The following is a 21794-nucleotide window of genomic DNA, read 5'->3' on the forward strand; positions in this document are numbered from 1 at the left end:
CCGAAACTTAAACTTTTTCAAATCTAAATGATTTTTCAAAGTGCTTCGTTATTTCAGGTTCTTCCGAACACATTTTGGTTGTTTCTTTTGGGACATTAGCAGGAGTCCTATGCTGTGCTGTGATAGCCCTGATCATAATGTTTCGGATACATCTCAAGAGGAGGTTCGTATTAGAATTATCTTGAACATTACTATGACAACAATGACTAATTTCGACTTAGATTGATGAAAAATTTCTCAAGAATCTGATCTCAATAAAAATACAATATCATGACTTACGGCCGTTTCATTATTGTTTAATGCAAACTATGTTAAAAAACAGTTCTTTTAACTTGAAAGGTGCGATGCCACGTATTATAAAGAACGATGTACAACATCTAGCCTAGTCTTTTTAAATATGAACCAAAAGCCGAAAGTTATTTTGATCATATAAATTTAATGATAACTGTAAAGTGTAATTATGGTGGTAAGACATTTTCTGATTTGCAGATTGGGATACTGTCTATTTAACGATGAAATACTGTACTCATCTCAAAGAGGTAAGGTGAGGCGAAATTGGGTTTAACGTCGCGTCCAAGACGTGCATGCACGTGTGTGGCTGCTTTTACTAGTCCGGACTGATGCCGATTTATAGTGCCGCAGTTTAACATGAATACTCACCCAGACACAGTATACTGACTCCGAGCCGACCAGTCCTTGTTTTAGCCCCTTAAAGCCGAGCGCCAGATAGGGTAACAACAAGTACCATCTTTTCACGTCTATTGGTATTACGCGGCCGGGGATCGAACCCCGGACCTTCCGCTCTCCGGGCGGACGCTCTACCACTGGACCACGGAGGCGGTCTTTATCTCAAAGAATCTAATATCTATGATAATGAACGAGTGCAAAATAATACATAATAGATACAGTTTTTTCTTGTCTGGTTCCTAAGAGAGAATGTTATAAAAAAATTACAAACATAGTTTTTTCTAAGTTTTTTTTTCACAGAAACATAGATGATCCCCGCTGCACCAATAGGTCAAGAAGAACCACTAGCGACAATGTGACATACTGTGAGATAGAGGACAGCTTAGTGTCGAACCATCAACAACGAACAACACAATAAACGAGACCAGCATTACCTCTGAAAGAAATCCCTTCCAAAAGAAGACCTGCTGTATTGGGTGCATCAGCGCTTCCTGAGGCGGAGAGTGTCTTCTGGTGTGATTCGGTCCAGAACGAGTGTGACGCTGGTATAAGGATGTCTGAGCAAATCCAACATATGACTGAAAAGACTGATTCGATCATTTTCATTGAAGAACATTGTGATCTGTCAAATACCAGTGTCAGATATCTTACCACCAACAGCAAAACATAGAGTAACCAGTGCATGCTTGAAATGTAAAGATTAAAAAAGAGTCCCATTTAATTTTAATGATGAATATATGTGCTTTTAGTTGGTTGGTTGGTTTGTTGTTTTACGCCGCACTCAGAAATATTCCAGCTATATGACGGCAGTCTGTAAATAATCGAGTCTGGACTAGACTATCCAGTGATTGATATCATGAGCATCATTCCAAGCAATTGGGATCGATGACATGCATCAACCACGTCAGCGATCCTGACCATCCGATCCAGTCAGTCGCCTCTTACGACAAGCATAGTCGTCTTTTTAATATTACCTGTTCTAACATAATTGTCCTTTGTCACGAACAAAAACATCCAGTGTGTATAATCACACTGATTTTTTTGCCAGCAACTAAAAAGAATAATTTTAGAAAGCTGGGTCAAAATTGCAGTGTGAAAGACTGAGTTTTCAGCAGTTGATAAAAATGATATTTTCATTGCAGTGAACATAACGCTTGTTATTTCACTGCAGTAAACATAACACTTTGAGGGTGTCATACAAGAGTTACCTCCCCTTAAATTGTCTCCCTTTGTCGTAAGTGCCTAGCCCGTACACAAACTGTTGTCGTCCTTTTTACGTTAGTTCCACATTGACACGGCAAAATAATGTCGTGCCGTTTATTATTCCCTCGAAAACATCTTATTTCGAAAAAAATCTTTATTTCTGTATAAATTACCACCAAAGAAAATAAATAGATCTTAATTGTGCACCCCCCTTTTTAAAAAAAGCTGCATCCGCCCATGGTTAGGTAGGGAGAATTTACGTTTCAAGGTTTTACATTTGTTATGAAATAATTTAATTTTCTTGTAGGCAACTACACAAAATGTATATAATAAATAGGATATTCCAAATGTCGAGTGTAATGTCATGTTTCTCTCACCTCGTGATAGGAGATAGTTTTACTCGTGAAAATAAGATAACCATGCAGCACATTGTTGAAGTGAAAGAATTCGCAAGCGTGCATACAGCTTTGTTTCCTTGTTTTTGATTTGTTTCAACTGACTTTCATTTAACGTGTGCCAAATAAATAGCTACCCAACAATTATTCAGATTTATCATGAAGTTGATGTTTTTATTTGGTTGTTTCCGGGACAATGTCCTGGTCAAAATGTAACCGCAAGAGGAAATGAAAACTGTTCAAAGTGCAGATGTCAAAACTATGGAAGCGCATGAGTGCCACAGTCTAAAATAAAATAGATGATAAACGTAGATGATACTGGCATCTACGTAGAAGATACTGTCATCTACGTAGATGATACTTACATCTTTGTAGAAGATACTGTAATCTATATATGTAATATTATAATCGTACATATCGTTACTCACACTGTGGTATAGTCTTGTGAAGTTCCGACCCTAGTTGGATACTAGTCCGATATCAGTTTATGCAAACATTTATATTTTAAGTACGGGTGATTACTTACTTACTGTTAAGTTATCTACATGTATGGGATAATGTTGGTCGTTTAATTCATTTGGCCATTTCCGTATTTTACAACATACTGAGATCATTTCAAATTTTTAAACTATCAGTGCTAAAATACAAATACAAACTGCACAATTGTACCTTCGGTCTTTAATCGGATGATGAGTATTAGCTTCATATAGTTTTTATAGTTTGCGTGATTCTCACCCCTTCATATTCATGTTTATCTCTTAAACCTAATTTTCGCAATGGAGAAACAATGAGAATAAATATTTTCGAGTGATTTCTCCGACTGAAACCATGTTGTGGTTGATATATTATTTCGCTAAAATTTTGAATAATGATCTGTAGTTGTTTGTTTGGAGAATATTTTGTACTCCGCTCTCTCTATTACGGTTGTAAGAGAGTGCGGTGTGTCATTCTTTAGTAATTTCGACACTTTGAAATGAAGATTTACTGTATTTTAATGTTTAGATAGTACCTCAATAAAGACATGTCAAGATAGAAAGTAAAACAAATCGGTCATTATTAATTAAGCCAGGGGTTATATATAACTGACCCGGAACAAAAAGTCGATGATTCGACAGTAAATGACACTATCTTCTATGTAGCTTATAATATCATGTGTGTAGATGAAAGTGTCTTCTACGTAGATGGCTCGTCACGATATGGCTGAAATACTGCCGATGTGACGTTAAATCTTAACTCAGTTCTACGTTTATATAGATGTGAGTAGTACCATCTACGTAGGTGAACGTATTGTATGATATTTTACTGTGGCACTTATACGCTTCCATACTTTTCAAATTGTATAATTTTTGTCTTCCTTTTCTGTTGAAAGTACTTTCTGTCCCAACCCGAACACAAACTCCAAATATCTTACATTGATATTGATACTCATATGTTCAAGAAAAATATTTTGAAATCTACATTTGACTCCTTTTTATATAAGCTTTGCGGCATATATACGTGTCGAGGTGAGGTGAGGTGAGGTGAGGTGAGGTGAGGTGAGGTGAGGTGAGGTGAGGTGATGTCGGTTTAATAGTGCTTGCCCACTGAGATACCTTGTCGCAGTTTAACATGATCATGAATACCCCACTCAGACACAGTGTGCTGACCAGTCCTTGTTTTAGACCACGGATGCGGTCGCATATGTACATGTACGTAAAACACAACAGAAAACCCTTTGATCCAAGATATATGTAATATGTATATGTCATGATAATATATGACATGACACAATTAGGCATTTGTCTGTAAGAGAAGACATCTGATGTAGTAGTCATGACGCATGACAATGCAGGAAGTGTACTGAAATTTGTATATACTTTATCGCCTGGAGATACTCCAGACTGTAAGATGGAAATGTTTTTCTAATTTTAACAGAAAATGATTATAATTTAATACATACATATATATTTTTCATTTTTGGCATGTTAATTTTATAAACTACCTTAAACATGGAATTCTATTGTTCGGATGTGTGAAGCATTTCTATCAAATTACACTGAATATTGCTTATGTTTATGATAGATTGGGGATTTAAAAAATGAAATGTAATCTTAGAATATATGATCGTGTTTGTATATATTTACTCTAAATATATTGTGTATGGCTTTCTATTGCACCCCAATTGCTACATGCTGCTTGAGTAAGAATAAAGTTCTCTTCAGGAACACAATAGACTTGTTGTCTTTAAATACCTGTATCATTTGGCATCATGGTACAGGTACAGGTACAGGTAGTCCAGGTGTTCGCTCCAATACCGCTTATCTGAAGCACATGCTGGAAAATAATTGACCCTAGTTCCAAATTCCGAACACAATGCATCCTGCCCGTGAAGATCCGGGGTGGAATAGTTCTTCAGCAACCCATGCTCGCCGTAAAAGGTGACTATGCTTGCCGTAAAAGGCGACTAACGGAATCGGGTGGTCAGGCTCGCTGACTTGGTTGATGCATGTCATCGATCCCAATTGCGTGGATCGATGCTTATGTTGTCAAGCACTGGATTGTCTGGTCCAGACTCGATTATTTACAGACCGCAGTCATACAGCTGGAACATTGCTAAGTGCGGCGTTAAACAACCAACCAACAAACAAACAAACCAACCAATCTTGTGTGCAGACGTTTTTAAATGAGAATGGAATCTAAATAGGTTGTTCCCAAAATACTTCATTAGTAACCCAATCTTGCCGTAAAAGGCCACTATGCTTGTCGTAAGAGGCGACTAACGGGATCGGGTGGTCAGGCTCGCTGACTTGGTTGATGCATGTCATCTTATCCCAATTGCGTGGATCGATGCTCATGATATCGATCACTGGATTGTGATAGATAGCATGAGCATCAATCCACGCAATTGGGAATGTGTTATTGTCGGGCACTGGAGTAACAGTCGAGTTTCACGCACGCCAAAATTTTTGACCCATTGAAGCCCTAGTGCAGGTCCTGTGCTAATAACTGCCTTAATAACAATGTCATGAGCAATTCCATTTTGGTGATGTCGCCTGAGAATAACCTGTCAAAACAGATTGCAACGGGCGTAAAAGCCAAAACAGCAATGAAACTTATGTGAATGGATCACTGGAACTCAGTGAGGACATAAGGTAGCACCTCCCACTCTCACAGACTCGATTATTTACGTTTACAGACCGCCGTCATATAAGTGGAATATTGCTGAGTGCGGCGTTAGACAACAAACCAAACCAAAACCACATCGTGTCTATCGTATCTCATTTTCAAGTACATGAACGCCATCAAGGTTGATATGTACTCTGCAAAACGAAAACAGATTATATTATAATCATGATATCTAGTGATTCGTTCGGTAAGGGAAAATGAAAGCAGACTACGTCTTAAAGCTTAAACAAATAAGTCCAAGCTTGATCGTTGAATCAAGCCGGACACTGAAACTATCCTGGTGAGCGGTGGATTCTCAACGTCATTAACGGGAACAGGGCTGCATTGCAACATATACACTGGAGCAAGGTAAAAGTAAATTTAGTTTTATTCCAAGAATGTATGAAATAGAACAAATTGCGTTTACAAAAAGCATGGATATAACCCAGGAATATATATTGTTATGTTACTGATGCATGAAATAATACCCAGAGTATTTATTGTATCATTGCGTGATTCTCAAAGTTACTTCAGCGAGTGAAGATGCGCGTTATATTTTGTTATTTTAAATGATGGTGTACGATAAAGATGATTGTCCCTCTTGTTTGTTTCCATATGGATGATTAAAATTTGCGCGCGTTCGGTTCCGTATGTACAAGTAACATAGCTCTATATTGAAAACAGTCTAATAATGCTAAGAAAGAGGTGCCTTAAATATTTCTGTTGTTATGGAAGCGTGAAAGAGTGTAAAAACAATTCCATTATCTTTGTTTTGCAGATCATCTTCGCAATGGATATACATTTTCCACGGTGTCATTATTGGACAACGATCCTCCTGCTATCTCTGTTTTTTCTGAACGGTGAGAGTTTTTCGTTAACTTATAAACTGGTATTAGTGATGGTGTATTAAGCGATACGGTTCCACTTTGTATAATCAGTACATAATGTAGCGGCCATAAAATGTCCGGGTCCCGTGATGGGATTCGAACTACGGACCTTCTGATCAGAGGTCGGACGCCTTGTCCACATGACCAAAGAGGTTAACCCCGTCAGCAAGCTGACAAGGTAAGGATGTCATCTGTAGGATGACTCCACGCTCTGCTACAATAGCATCAGGTACAGACTATTGCATCTGAAATATTATAAGGTTCCAAAACGAATCAATCACCAATTTCTGTCATATAATGCAGTCTATGCAACTTGCGTCACGTCATCAAAACAATTAATAGTATCATCTATTTAAATCGACATTGTCGACAATTGAGAATACAGATGAAAGACTTCTTCGAGAGGCATTCAGAAGTTGGTGTACTAAGTAAGGATAAGATATATTGATGAACAACTTCCTTATTACAATTAGGAGCGACGTTTCAGTGTAGGTTCTAACATCGTTATCCAGCAACTCCTCGTCATAGAGCGGATACGCCACCACCGCAAAACCAAGTCCTACACCCTAGGTGCCATCACAAAGCACCACAACTACCTCCAGTAGAAAACACCTACTCCACCCTCAGAAAGATCCCGACCAAAAGCAAGTGCCACAAACAAAGACTCATATAAACAAGTTCAATAACCTCAAGAAACACACCAAAAACCATCACCCTACAAGAACATCTGCCACTGACGGTCATCAAGACGGCAAGACGGTCATCAACTTAAGCAGCAAGAACCACAACCAGCAACACATTGCAGACCTGGCCAAGGGTCACTTGATAACGGTGTTAAAACCTACACCGAAACGTCGCTCCCAATTGTAATAAAGTAGTTGTTCATCCATATATCTTTTCCTTATTCAGAGGAAAGATTTCCACCGCAGGTTAATGCAACAGAGTACAAAATATAATTAAAGGATATTCATGATATTTACCGATAAAACATATTTATGTTGTCTTCTAACATATGATACTAATTCAAACAATGTTCTTTGCGAGACAATACAGTAAATCTCTGTAAGTCTTCATTCCTCTCTTAAATATTAATAATTTGTTAATTGATTACAATGCTATATTTTGTTCCTTTCTCAATCGACAGTTTCCTCTACAAGCACACCATGCAGCCACTGTGATGGTAACAACGTGACCTGTGTTGACGGTGTGTGTCTACCTCGATGTGTCAGTGTGACGTCATCTGGAGAGTGTCTCCAGTGTCTGGACTCCATGTTCTATGGTAAACACTGTGAACATGACTGTCCAGACACCTGTCTCAACTCTCGCTGTCAGATGAACAACACCCGTGTTGTGTGTACAGAGGGATGTGTGGCCGGCAAGAAGGGAGATAACTGTGGTATGAACTGTCCTACAGCCTGTACACAGTGTGAACGTTATGGTGAAGGTTGTACAGGACCTTGTAAGAATCCCCGGTATTACGGTCCACTCTGTAGAACACTTTGTTCCTCCAGCTGTACAGATGGATGTAATAGGATCACGGGGGAGTGTGGCAGCTGTAAGCCAGGTTACATGGGGGACAAGTGTGATGTTACCTGTCCCCCCAACTGTAGAGATGGATGTGACAAAGACACGGGGGAGTGTGGCAGCTGTGAGCCAGGTTACACAGGAGACAAGTGTGATGCTACCTGTCCCCCCAACTGTAGAGATGGATGTGACAAAGACACGGGGGAGTGTGACAGCTGCGTGCCAGGTTACATGCGCACATATTGTAATGTTACCTGTCCACCCAACTGTAGAGATGGATGTGGTAAAGACACGGGGGAGTGTGGCAGCTGCGTGCCGGGTTACAGAGGGGACAGGTGTGATGTTACCTGTCCCCCCAACTGTAAGGGTAGATGTGATAAGGACACGGGTGATTGTGGCAGCTGTGAGCCAGGTTACAGAGGGAAGTTCTGTAACGATTCATGTCCAACACAATGTACAGAATGCCAGCAGCACGGTGTGAACTGTATAGGACCATGTCACAGATGGAACTACCACGGAAATGATTGTACTCTTCAGTGCCCGGTACAATGTCGTGCATGCGTCAAGGAGACAGGATTGTGTGCACAGTGTGCTGAACAGCACTGCCGGGCTGGATGCGGTGATCAGTGCACACCTTGTAAAGGGGAAGACTGCCATAGTCCAACATGTAAAATGATATGTCCTGCAAACTGCGTCGAGTTTAACTATTTCAGTAAGACATGTAATACACCATGTATCAACAAAAACTACTTTGGACAGGCTTGTAACATCCCCTGTTTTGATAAATGTGATACATGTGATAAAGACACTGGGAAATGTATTAGTTGTAAACTGGGATTGAGAGGAGAGTTGTGCGATGACACATGCCCGTCTAACTGTACACAGTGTGAGCGCTATGGGGAAATATGTATTGGCGCATGCCCAAACAGTGGTTACTATGGACGCGACTGTTCGATCCAATGCCCTGTCAGCTGTGAAGGATGTCACAAGAAGACTGGTCTGTGTATGGAGTGTGCCGAGGGATTCAGCAGGATATATTGCGATGAAATATGTTCTCCATGTTCAGAGAACACCTGTTACAGAACACCTTGTCGTAAACGTTAGTATGCTTGGACTTAGATCTGATACAATATTTTTGACAAATAAATAAATAAACATATGGACATACGTGGGGGAAAGTCAGCTGGTTAAGACACTCGTGCCATTTTCTCTCGTGGGGGACTCTTATGGTAACAATTATTTCTTTTCACTGAGGGGGCACGGGTGGCCCAGTCGTCTAAGACGCCGCGATTCGCTGTGCAGAGTTGCGTCCCTTTGACACGCCAGAAACCTATGATTGTGGGTTCGAATCCCGATTCTCCCCGATTATGTTTCTAGGTTTGTCAGCACCATACACGTGCTCGTGGGTTTCACCGAAGTGGTAAATGTCTGAGACCTGCATAACTTCGGGCTTTCCTCCCACGTTAAGCTGACATGCCGTGATATAACTGGAATAATGTTGAAAGCGGCGTTAAACCCAACTCACTAACTCTTTTCACTGAAATAAAAATGTGGGTTTTTTTCCAGGTAAAACTGACCACACCGTGGCCATTACTACTGGAACAGTTGCTGTAGTCATTGTGCTGGCATTGATCATTGCGTTTTGGAGACACACGCAGAAGGGGTAAGTGTTGCATGTAAAAAGCTTTCAGTCAGTACATCATTACTGTGTAAGTACATGCCAATGTCAACGTGAAGTCTGACTTTGAGAAATCCTCTTAAGGAGTTATTTAACATGCATTTTGCGATAGTAAAAAACGTATTTGTGCTACATTGTAACACTAGTATACCCAACTGTCTCGAGGATATTTTGACCAATTTTGACGTATTTGAACAAAACTTCTAATGTTACCTAAAAATGTCACGCTTCTTAAACCGTACTGCAACACTTTATGGTACAGTACCGTTTTCCATATATAATGTATCTTCTAAAGCTTAAACATAATTTCATTTTATTTCAGGAACAGAACCCACGCTAGCGGCACAAACGGCACCACTCACAGCGAGTACAGTGACAGCCTGGCACACAGGTACTGGGAAATAGGTGATCATTACGAGTCTGGTCAGACAAGTCCCCCGCAACCTGAACATGCAGTTCAACCTGCATTACCTCTCACAGGAATCCCCCACAGAAGACTTGCAACAAGGAACCTTTTGACAGATGGCCAGCGATGTCAAAGAAAATCGTCTTCTTTGTCAGAGACAAGAGCAGTGAGTGAACCCGGACTGACAGCTCCGGATGCTGCTGTAGGTGATGGTGTTGTAAGAGCCTCGTCCTTGCTGTTGTTGAGAGGAGCATCAGCTGGGAGTGACAATGAGTCACAGTATCAGAGTAGTCAGGAAGTAGGTGACGCTGATATGGTTATGTCGGAACAAATCGAGCGATTGACCAGAAAGACTGCTTCAATTATATTTATTGAAGAAAGTTGTGATCTGTCAAATGTATGTGTGAAATATCTTGCCACTAATAATGTTGAGGATAAAAGTTCACCTTAATTATATAATTTATATAATTAATTATATTTGAATATTGTTCAGTTAAAGCGGAAATTTGTCAACAAGAAATGAAGTATTCACGCCATCAAAGCTTGAATCAAGAAACCGTTTTCAACATTAAAATATCTTCAATGTGGATTCTTACTCCCAGACTAACCACTGCTTATTCTCTTGAACGTTCATATTCATATCTACTTTCATTTGTTTATGTTCCGGTTCCGGTACCTCGTGCTTATCAACGCCAAAAAATGGGATCATTCGCGACGTGATGAATCTGGCCGATTGTGTGCCATCGTTCAGATGTTCAATCACTGGTCGTTGAAATGTTGCTGAGGCCTACAGTGGTTACTTTCCGCAAACCATTCTTTATCCGTTTAGTTTTCATTAAATGTTATACAATGTATAGTTATTCCATTTTATGAATATTATGGTCATCATTATGTTGCAATATATTATGTTTGGTTTTCATGTAAATAATGCTGAAATGGTTACAGTGCAAATAGTATAGTTCCATTGTTTGTTTTACATTATCTGCTGAGTAGCAATAAATTTCAACGATGAAACACTTTTTATTCTTTGTCATACACCCTCTTTCATAGCATCGGTTCTACATCATTAATCACAAAGCTTTTATAATACTGATGCAGTTTTATCTATTTTCGCCCTAATTTCAGCTTTTGTCATAGCTAGGAGTGAATATATAATAAATGCTCGTGGGTACAACATTAATTCAGGGAAAATCTTTGTAAGATGGGTATGATGTTACGATATCTTTATTACGATGAAGTTTAATCTAATCGAGTTGTTAAATAAGATTGCTACTTCATATAGAAACATTCCTCCTTTTTCGTTCAATGTGGAGCACTATGACGCCAATTTTGCGATGCTAGAATGTTCAAACGCTAGAATGTTCAGGTATCAAGTTAATCTGATATTGAAATTGTTTATATTAGGTTTCGAAAGTATACACTCAAGAAATTATATGATTATCATCTGCAGGCTGATATTCTGAGGAGCCAATATTCTGAGGAGGGGATAAGCTAACATCACAACAAAGTCACATGTCATTCCTAGTTTTCTAGCTTATCATGGTTACGCTATCTCATGCCGTATGAGATTCCGTCCATACCTGGACAATCATGGCCTACCTGTCCAAGGAACATATAGAGAAAGAACTATACTTTCCGACGTCGAAGCTAGCATTACAGAATAGGATTACTGTTCACTGCAAAAGGATTTAGATACGTTTCATAGTCAAGGTCTCTTGTTGTCACCCCAAAAAAATAGATAAACAAATAACATTTACCTCGTCGACTAATTTTTTTCCCAGCCTCCACCCATCCGAATATTAAATTGTTGGCCCCTGAAGAGTATAGACTTTTTTTTTTATCAAACAACCATCGTCCAAATGGTTATTCTCAATTTCTAATGGCACTCCCGTTGGCACTCTTACTTCCTGCATGCACATTATACTCACTGCAAATATTTCACCTAGAAATGTTATGATACCGAACTCACATGCTAAATATATGAAAGCCTAAGACAAAACATCCTTCACTTGCAGGCAAGCGTAATCATGTGCTATGTGACTCTAGGGTTATCTTGGGTTAGATTCGGCTCGAATCAAGATACTCGATAGTGACACGCATACTATTGAGAAGTAACATGAAAACATTCAACATGTGAGAGTCTGTTGTTTGTTGTATACCTAAACATATCTAAATTTCACAAAGGCATGGAAGAAGAATTTCATCTTGATTGTAATAAATTTTGAAGTTTACGATCACGGTGAACAAACACTATCACTCATTTTTTCTTTACAATCAACGTCCTCCCTATGAGTCAAGAAATTAATTTTCCTTCTTTTGGGGAAGTAACGATAGTTTCAGGGCATTTCGCCAGACAAATACAATTTTTGACTTTGCACATGTTTATGATATCTCTTTGACTTTCAGTTCGCGACGATGTTTAGGTAAATAATACAATCAGTGTTAAACCACATCATTTGTCGACTACTATTCACTCTCAGCATCCAAGAACATGAAACATATTCACGAATTATCCCTAATAGCAGCCTAATGTTTAAGGTTGTAAATAGTTCTAAAACGTTGTATTGTTGAGATGCATTGTTCCTAATGATGTGCAGATTTGAATAGCTATAATACTGGTGACATTAACCTATAGTCACTTGCTCACTTATTCTCCTTTCGCCTGTTCACTGCAAAGCACATTGGATAGACTGATAGGGAGAGGAAAAAAGCCCAAAATGTATTAACTTTGGTGGATGTAAATGTATACTGTCCCTATATTGATATGATGGGAAATAGGAGGGAATATGTGAACATTAGCGCATGAATCAGTGTGCGAGGGTGAGTGAGTGAGTATGGTTTTACGCCGCTTTTAGCAATATTCCAGCAATATCACGGCGGGGGACACCAGAAATGGGCTTCACACATTGTACCCATGTCGGGAATCGAACCCGGGTCTTCGGCGTGACGAGCGAACGCTTTAACCACTAGGCTACCCGACCGCCCCGTGTGCGAGGGTGAAGACAGAGTGTAATCAATTATAACCCCGGATTAAGACAAAAAGCAAGTCATAACTTCATGAAGAAATGTATTATTACAAAATTTCAGACCCATATGAGAAGTATCACACCAAGAGTAATATAGTATGTGTGTTCATTTCATTCTTCATCCGTGCGAGACAATGAACGATGTATTGGTGTATATGATGTGACAACGTGGCACCACTTTCTTCATTGTGTTTTCATCAAAACATTGTATTATGCACGTGAATATATAAACCACCATTGGGCGAGAAGTAGGAATGTAAAGAGATATCCAGATAACAATCCATTGATAGGGAGACCAAGATTAGTTTTCAATACAAAACGTATATAAAAAGTGATTTTATCGTCAGAAGAATTTGATCAAATTGATGAATAAAAATCTGTATGTTCAAATATAAACGTAACATGTTATTTCCCCCCCCCCCCTCTATCAGCCCAGTTTGTGTTTGCAGACCCACAAAGTGATCAATCGACAAAATAATCTGTTTAATGCTCATACATTTGTTGTGATTGCGCGTTCTCCACATCACAAGTACAAGACTGTGTACCTGATAAAGCCTATGCCATAATGAATCAACGAACCAAGAGACCGCATGTCATGCGTGAGTGAGGGAGTCTTACTTAAACATGCTATAAGCAATATCTATGTAGTATACTTGCGGTAAGTTACTTCCACAAGTCAATTCTAATAATTTTGTTATCACTTCTTACCTCGAATTATGTACATCTTTACACAATTTTATTTATAATTAGTACGCGTGACTTCATGTTTACGCTGTCAGCCATACATCAACCAGCTGTATCGCGCAATGAAGTAGTTCCTCAAAATGAGAGGTGACATGAGTGATTGTATGCCAACAGTGACATCTATTGTAGTTTGTTTACAACACAAAGAGTCAAATAATATCACCATTACATGAAAAAGGTATGTTAAGAACTACCTAGGTAAGTCAGTCACAATGACATCGCGTCGTAATACATTTACATCAAGTACAAAACGTCAAAATGACCGACACGATAAACGTGACGAGAGAGATTTCCGATGTTGTAAATGAACCTGTGGCGATAACAAATGTTCGCCATCATTGATCAATTGGCCGACAAAGGTAAATTCATGTGAGTCTTGACACAGATAGAGTCGATTTTGCGACAGTTTGGATGTGCATTTCTTCGTTTTGTTCACTGGGATAAGTCGTAGCGATGATATTCTTGAACGGGCATGCAGCTAAACTCTGACTTATCCCAGTGTATTCTTAAACGCTAAGTTCAAACTTAAAGGGTCTAAATAATCAGAAAGAACGTATTTATTCATGCTTGGGAATTCCCAAGGGTTTCCCCAAGAATGTGGAAGTAGTTCGTCAGTGTTTACATCATTTCAAGAAAACAGTCACCTAAAAAATATGAACGTCAAAATGTGTCGTTCTTTACGTTATGAACTTAACTTTTGCGGTCATGTGACCGACCTCTCGTCCAATGGAAAAGCCGTATATCGTGTAAACACCACATTAAATAATTATTATCTATTCAGCATCGAGACTGTGATTGTTTACGTACATGTCCGTTATCAAAATAGGCTAGAACTCGTTCTAATTGTTTCACGGGAGCACGTATTAGTGGCTGTGGCTGGATGTCACACATCAAATACCTGTCATACTTAATGGAGACATGCCATCCTTCATTGTTTCCAACAATCCTATATATGTCCAACATGTATAGAGTTTGTTCTCATCATACAAAATGCTAAAACTTTCTTCAAAAACAACAGGATGACTGTGACGAGATTGTGAAGAATGCACGGAACAGAAACAAGAAACAGAGGCACACGAGTGGTTGTTGTATAGTCATCCAGTGGATTACTCATACAACTGACATGCACATTGCATCTTATGACCTCTCCCGTGTCTCAGTCGTTGCTGTCAACAGTTACAAAAATCGACCGATTCCACATACACATAATCCGTTATTCAATACATATTCGCTGAATACTAAAAATTGATCTTATAACAATAAAAGCGACAAAACCCTTACCATGTTTATAAGAAATCTCGATTGTACGATTCCGACTCTATCAAGTGCACGTGTTAATGAATTACTATCAGACAGTGATCATACCAGGTGAGCATTTTGTTCCCCACTGGTGATACTCGTCACAAACATTTGTAAATGCAAGGCCATTGTTCACCTGAAAAAAAACCACACGGATACATATGGTACAAGTCAAAATAAGGAATTGCATAAGAGATAACTTTCGTCACTGATGCGTCAAATTTGGAAATGTACTCCACATGACTACCATAAAACGTTTGAAAGCTTTACTGTGACCTTGAATGTTGTAACGTAAATCAAATAGCGTCTGCTTTAATCATATGACGATTTTTAAAAATTGGTAGAACGATCATGTCGATTGTGCCTCAAAAGTTGTGAAATATAGACACCGAGGGCTGGAGCTGAAGGAATATTGCTCGACATAAAGGGAAAGTTGAAGTCATCTCTCCTGTCATATGCTCTTGTGGAGAGTATTTTGTCACTTTGCATCTTTATGCATAGATCTAAATATGAAATAGATGAGGCGGTCTCACTTGTCTCCTTTATTTCTAGTTCAGGTGGATAAATCAGAGGAAGGGATTGGCTATTTCATGGCTTTTGAATGATATCAGATCATCGATATACCTGAAACATAAGTTAAACTTCTAGGCCAAATTACCTTGTTGTGACTTTGCCAATCCGAGCAGAAATTCCGATTCATATACATAGAGAAACATATCAGCAAGAAGGGGAGTCAATTGGTGCCCATGGGGATACCTACTTCTTGCCTAAATGCCCCACCCTCACATAGAGCAATAGAGCAGTCACCTGTGATTATATGACCTACAGGTTGGTGGCGGCATACTGCCTCTTGGCAGACACAAGTAGTGGAATTTACATATTAGCTGCCAAATCCACTTCTGCAACACTTTCCTATAATTGAACAACCAAGATGAAATAGGAAATATAGGAAAATGAAATTGTTGGTGGTTCCTGGAATTTGAAATATTGTGGGACATGTTTGGCAACTGATCTTTGCCTGAGAATGTAACTTAAATTTAAGGGCGCAATTCCCTTGTTTTCAAATTTCAAATTCAAGAAATTGCATTCTAAGTCTGATTAAGCGGAGTCCGTTTCTGGTTTGGCCTTACGTTTCAAAGTAATATCAAGAACTATACTCTCTTGTCGATACTGTGGGCTCTTACTCTTTGTAGACCCACCCACCAAATTAGTTCAATGGTAAAAATATATTGTAATTATACAACACTGAAAACTAAATATAAAAAAAGTCAACACAAGAGAACAACAAATCTCTGAAACAGATTCCATTGGGCCCTAAACGGCAAAATATATGAATGGATCACTGAAAATCAGTGATTACACCGGTCGTTCGAAAAGGGCAAGCTGAAACACTCGCGCCTATCGATTTTAGTATGAAAATATGCATAATGTATAATTTCTTCATAAGATTGAATATGCCTTCCTCATTGTGTCTAAGGGGAATTACATTCACCAAAGCCCATACCAAGCAATATAAACACACATAATTGACTAATTCTACACATTCTGAATCAATCTTGGCATAGAATGGCGGCAAATCGGTTATAGTATGAAAACATAATACGTGTTTTGTTGGCATGTAATGCTAGATTCAACATACTCAGACGGGTAATTTGTCCGTCTCTTGCCCGTACCATTGCAACATTACACCTGTAGGGATCCTGGGGCAAAAACCATCAGCACCGTCAGAGTCGAGAGTCTAATGGTCACGATGTGACCCTTATGGCTGATTGTTTGCTATTGCACCCCGACGGCATTGATCGTTCCTCATGCATTCAATTACTACTTTTTGTTTGTCTGCCCGAACTCAGTTATTTACCATGATAAATATCCATCGAATATTGCTGTCTGTGTATAAAACACCATCCACTCATTCGTTTATCAATTCCCAGCTCGCTACCCACGCCAAGTCGTTCTATGCATTGGTCTATCGTTGAGACTTCATATATTGAAATATAGTCTTTGTGTGTACTGATATATCTCGCATGAAATGGGTTCACGTAGATCGATATCACAGTGCAGTTTTATAGGTGACCTGAATTTGACGGACAATGTGCTTTTCCACTCTCAAGAGAAGTTGCTATCCATAAAATGTGTCATGTATTCATGTTCTCCCAACTTCTAAATGCCTATCAAAGACTTATCCAGAGAACTCAAAGATTGAGATGTCGACTAGATAATACTATGTAGACGTTAATAGTTCCCTGTTCTACACAATTTATATGGATTATTGTTATTGTTAAATATCGAGGTAGAAAATAGAAGTATTTTGAGAACAACCTTTTGAGATTCCAGATTCATTTTAAAACTTAACCCTCTTGCAAACAAGGACATATTAAGTTTTGTGAACATGTGACACATTGGCCATATTTCCATTTGCTTCCGCCAGTGAAGGAAATATGATCTGAAGACAAGTACTGAATACACTGAACCCTTCGCCCTACTGGCGGTCCTCTCCTTCATATTGTGAGAAGGCAGCTGGCAAGCACAGATATACATATCAAAGCCATCAAGGTGAATATTTTAAGGTATTAACCACGTGTTATCGACTGTCTAATTACTGTACCACATGACTACTATCTGTAGGAGTGAGTGATAGATAGGCACCAATCCTTGTGTTCATTGTTTCATCAGAATGGTAAACTGTACATCGTGTGCGTCACTTTTGACTTTCCTAACCCTTTATCGAGTGATTAATTAAGGTGTTTACAAATGTTTTAGCTATATTACTGCATGTAGTGAGTGAGTGAGTGGGTGAGTGAGTGAGTATGGTTTTACGCCGCTTTTAGCACTATTCCAGCAATATCACGGCGGGGGACACCAGAAATGTGTTTCACACGTTGTACCAATGTCGGGAATCGAACCCGGGTCTTCGGCGTGACGAGCAAACGCTTTAACCACTAGGCTACCCGTGCGCCCCACTATCTGTAGGACCCTTCAAGATCCGGGGTAGAACAGGTCTTCAGCAACCCATACTTGCCGCTAAAGGCGACTATGCCTGTCGTAAGAGGCGATTTACGGATCGGATGGTCATGCTCGCTGACATGGTTGATGCATGTCATCTTATCCCAATTGCCTCAATCGATGCTCATGATGTCAATCACTGGATTGTCTGGTCCAGACTCGAATATTTACAGAACGCCGTCATACAGCTGGAATATTGCTGAGTGCGGCGTTAAACAACAAACAAACAAACTATCTGTAGACACTCAATACACCTCGGATTTATGGAGTGTTATCTTCCTCAAGTCGAAAAAGAGAAAAAAATGTATATACCTGAGTAAATGAGAAAGCAAGTAGGATTTTACGCGTTTTGAATATGTCAGTTTACCTGTCATCTCTGCATCAAACTAACCGTGTATGTGGATACATTTTACAGCATTTGATTTGTTTTATGCAAGTGATTAATTTTCGTATACAGTGCTTCAATATTCGACCGAGCTTGTATCGGAATCAATGTGTCTACTCTAGAGTCCCAAACGTTTCACAAACATTCAAAAACTCCAACATATCTATGTCACATCAAGCTTCGTCATATGAAATGTTTTTCCCGTGTTAGGTATAGAAAAGACCCCAGTATTACTGCATTAAAACGACTATAGTATATCTCTATCACATAATGAAATTGTAGACCCGCGTAAAACATCTATATGGTGTTATGAATATGTTCAAGGGCCAAATAACATTGTTTTCCTTTCCATTTGGTACATTAACCCTCTACACACAAAATGAAATTCTCAATAGGAGCCTCGTGGTGTTTCTTTAAGTGGGAATGTGATCTGCTACTTAACGTGCTCCACAGAACTAATGGACGTGATCAACAGTTACTCAAATGTTGTTAAACCGTTTAACTGTTAAATCGCAAAAGCACCCTCTCTATCTATTTTCAGGGCTCTTCCACGCTTCAACCATGGATACAATCGTGGTGATTATCCTACTGTGTGCTACATCAGCAGGTTCGTATACATGTATTTTTAAGTCCTTGCTATCGATCATTCAAGATCGCAATACATTCTCTGTCACCATCTGTTGGCCTGTGCGTACGTGTATCATCATTGTCTCACACCCATGTTGTTTGGAATAATAGTTTTTTCACATGTAAATGTTTTCCTGACGCAAACCTACTGTGTATTTGGCACAGAAGAATATAAACCATTGTGAGGATTGGTGAGATATAGCCAATATAGCCAACGGTCCCATATGATTTGACAGACAGACAGACAAATTTATTCGGTACTTCAGGCCACCGGCCCATAATACAATGGAAATATTCTGTATATATATTTGCATCTGATTTAAGATCTAGGGATTCATCATGACTCTCGGACGTCAACACGTAATACGAACCCTGCTTTCAAATGGTAATGGCCGATGAAGACATTTTAAAATAGATGGTTACTTCTTTCGATCAGAATGCTTTCAGTCGTAATAAGAAAACCAAATGTCTTTCAGACTTATTCTCTTTCAATAGTGTCCGACATTTTGTTGACAACCACGCAATTGTTCACAGCTTTCGCAGCCAGTACTCCTTGTAGCAACTGTGATGGTAACAACGTGACGTGTCTTGACGGTGTGTGTCTACCTCGCTGTGTCAATGTGACGTCATCTGGAGAGTGTCTCCAGTGTCTAGACTCCAGGTTCTATGGTAAACGCTGTGAACATGACTGTCCAGACACCTGTCTCAACTCTCTCTGTCAGATGAACAACACCCGTGTTGTGTGTACAGAGGGATGTGTGGCCGGCAAGAAGGGAGATAACTGTGGTATGAACTGTCCTACAGCCTGTACACAGTGTGAACGTTATGGTGATGGTTGTACAGGACCGTGTCAGAATCCCCGGTATTACGGTCCACACTGTAGAACATCTTGTTCCTCCAACTGTACAGATGTATGTAATCGGATCACGGGGGAGTGTGGCAGCTGTGAGCCAGGTTACACAGGGGACAAGTGTGATGTTACCTGTCCCCCCAACTGTAGGGGTGGATGTGATAAAGACACGGGGAAATGTGACAGCTGCGTGTCGGGTTACAGAGGGAAGAACTGTAATGATGCCTGTCCCTCCAACTGTAGAGATGGATGTGATCAAGACACGGGGGAGTGTGGCAGCTGTGAACCAGGTTACGCAGGGAAGTACTGTGGCAGCTGTGAGCCAGGTTACATGGGGAACAAGTGTGATGTTACCTGTCCCCCGAACTGTAGAGATGGTTGCGATAAAGACACTGGGGAGTGTGACAGATGCGTGTCGGGTTACAGAGGGAAGATGTGATGAACATGGAGATAATTGTGACAGTACATCTTGTAAAACAACATGCCACCCAAACTGTAAAACAAATATTGATTTCACTCAAAACCACGTGCACTGCACTGGGCCGTGTATTAACGCTAACTATCATGGAAATATGTGCACTATCCCTTGTCCACGTAACTGTGACAGATGTGAGAAAACGTCAGCAGTGTGTCTCAACTGCTCCATGGGTCTGAGAGGAGAGTTTTGTAATGAATCTTGTCCATCTAACTGCAAACTGTGTGGTCGCTATGATAACACATGTATAGGACTCTGTCTCGACAAGAACTATCACGGACTAAATTGCTCTGATCCTTGTCCCGTCGGCTGTGAGGGGTGTGAGAAGGACACCGGACTGTGTATCGGTTGTGCTCAGGGCTTCAGCAGAAAATACTGTGATGATATTTGCTCTCCATGTTCAGAGGACACCTACCACCGAGCACCTTGTCAAAAACGTAAGTTTTTTGTTGTTGTTGTTGTTTAACGCCGCATTCAGCAATTTTCCAGCTAGAGTCGTGTCCCGTTAATCCGACATAGTTGGTATATATGATTATGTCGGATTTACGACAAAGCGACTTTCATTCTGCTTGTTTGTTTGTTGTTTAAAGCCCCACCCTGACTATAAATAGCCCGCAAGGTGGCAGTTTCGAACAATGACTGACAATGTAAACACAACCGAGTGTCGGGAGACGTTTTTTGAAAACCATAAGGGAACCAGATCACCATTGACCGTCAAACTTAGTATCAACTTGAATGACAAACCATGGATACAACAAATGGCTCCATATCAAGACATAAGTCAATAGATTTTCTGTAGTTTTATCATAAAAAATCGAATCGATCGTGTTTGGCGTCTGCATCAATCACAGTGGGCGGAGCTTATTTACGGTTGCGCTATAAATAGCAAAGCACATGGTCGTGTGTACATGTGACACATTCAATGCATTTGTGGTCAAAGTGAATTGTGTTGCATATTTTTACGTCAGAACTTCAGTTTCGGTTAATGTAACAGTAATGATATTTAAATACGAAATTGACGACGCGATTCTTTCAGTTCAATCCGAAAATTACAGATATTTGTTTAGTTTTGGTCATTTGTATTCAACAGTTAGATTTGTGCCACACAATAATAAGTTAATATTTATAAAACCTAAATTATTACACCGATTTTTCAACTAGTGTTTAGGAAGGGGCCTAATTTGAAGCACCAGAAGTTGCGCCAATATTTCTCAGCTTGACTTCAATAGATGTATCAACATAACAATGCACATAAGCAACTGGTTAATAAGTAACGAAATATACCTGATGTTTTGACCTACTGAAGGCGTATCCAGATAATATTGTACTTACGATAAACGAAAACTCCAATACACATATTCCAAGACAACTTTAATTATGAATTTCCTTTTCTTTCACAGAATTTTCACAAACAAAACTGAGTTTGATCATTAGATCCACACTTGTCCCATGTATTTTTTG

General features: G+C 39.5%; 1 protein-coding gene across 1 annotated transcript; it reads left to right on the forward strand.

Moving 5' to 3' along the window:
• The first annotated feature begins 4533 nt into the window (after positions 1-4533).
• LOC124149441 (multiple epidermal growth factor-like domains protein 11) lies at positions 4534-20297 on the forward strand. The gene is made up of 7 exons (XM_048399315.1): positions 4534-4542; positions 6208-6289; positions 7461-8294; positions 9407-9503; positions 9841-9909; positions 9999-10090; positions 19543-20297. Exons 1-7 carry the CDS (start codon positions 4534-4536, stop codon positions 20295-20297), a joined length of 1938 nt encoding a protein of 645 aa, XP_048255272.1.
• The last annotated feature ends 1497 nt before the right edge of the window (positions 20298-21794 follow it).

The sequence above is a fragment of the Haliotis rufescens genome, unplaced genomic scaffold (assembly GCF_023055435.1).
Source record: "Haliotis rufescens isolate VD_foot unplaced genomic scaffold, xgHalRufe1.0.p SCAF_2, whole genome shotgun sequence".
NCBI classification, from domain to species: Eukaryota; Metazoa; Mollusca; class Gastropoda; order Lepetellida; family Haliotidae; genus Haliotis; species Haliotis rufescens.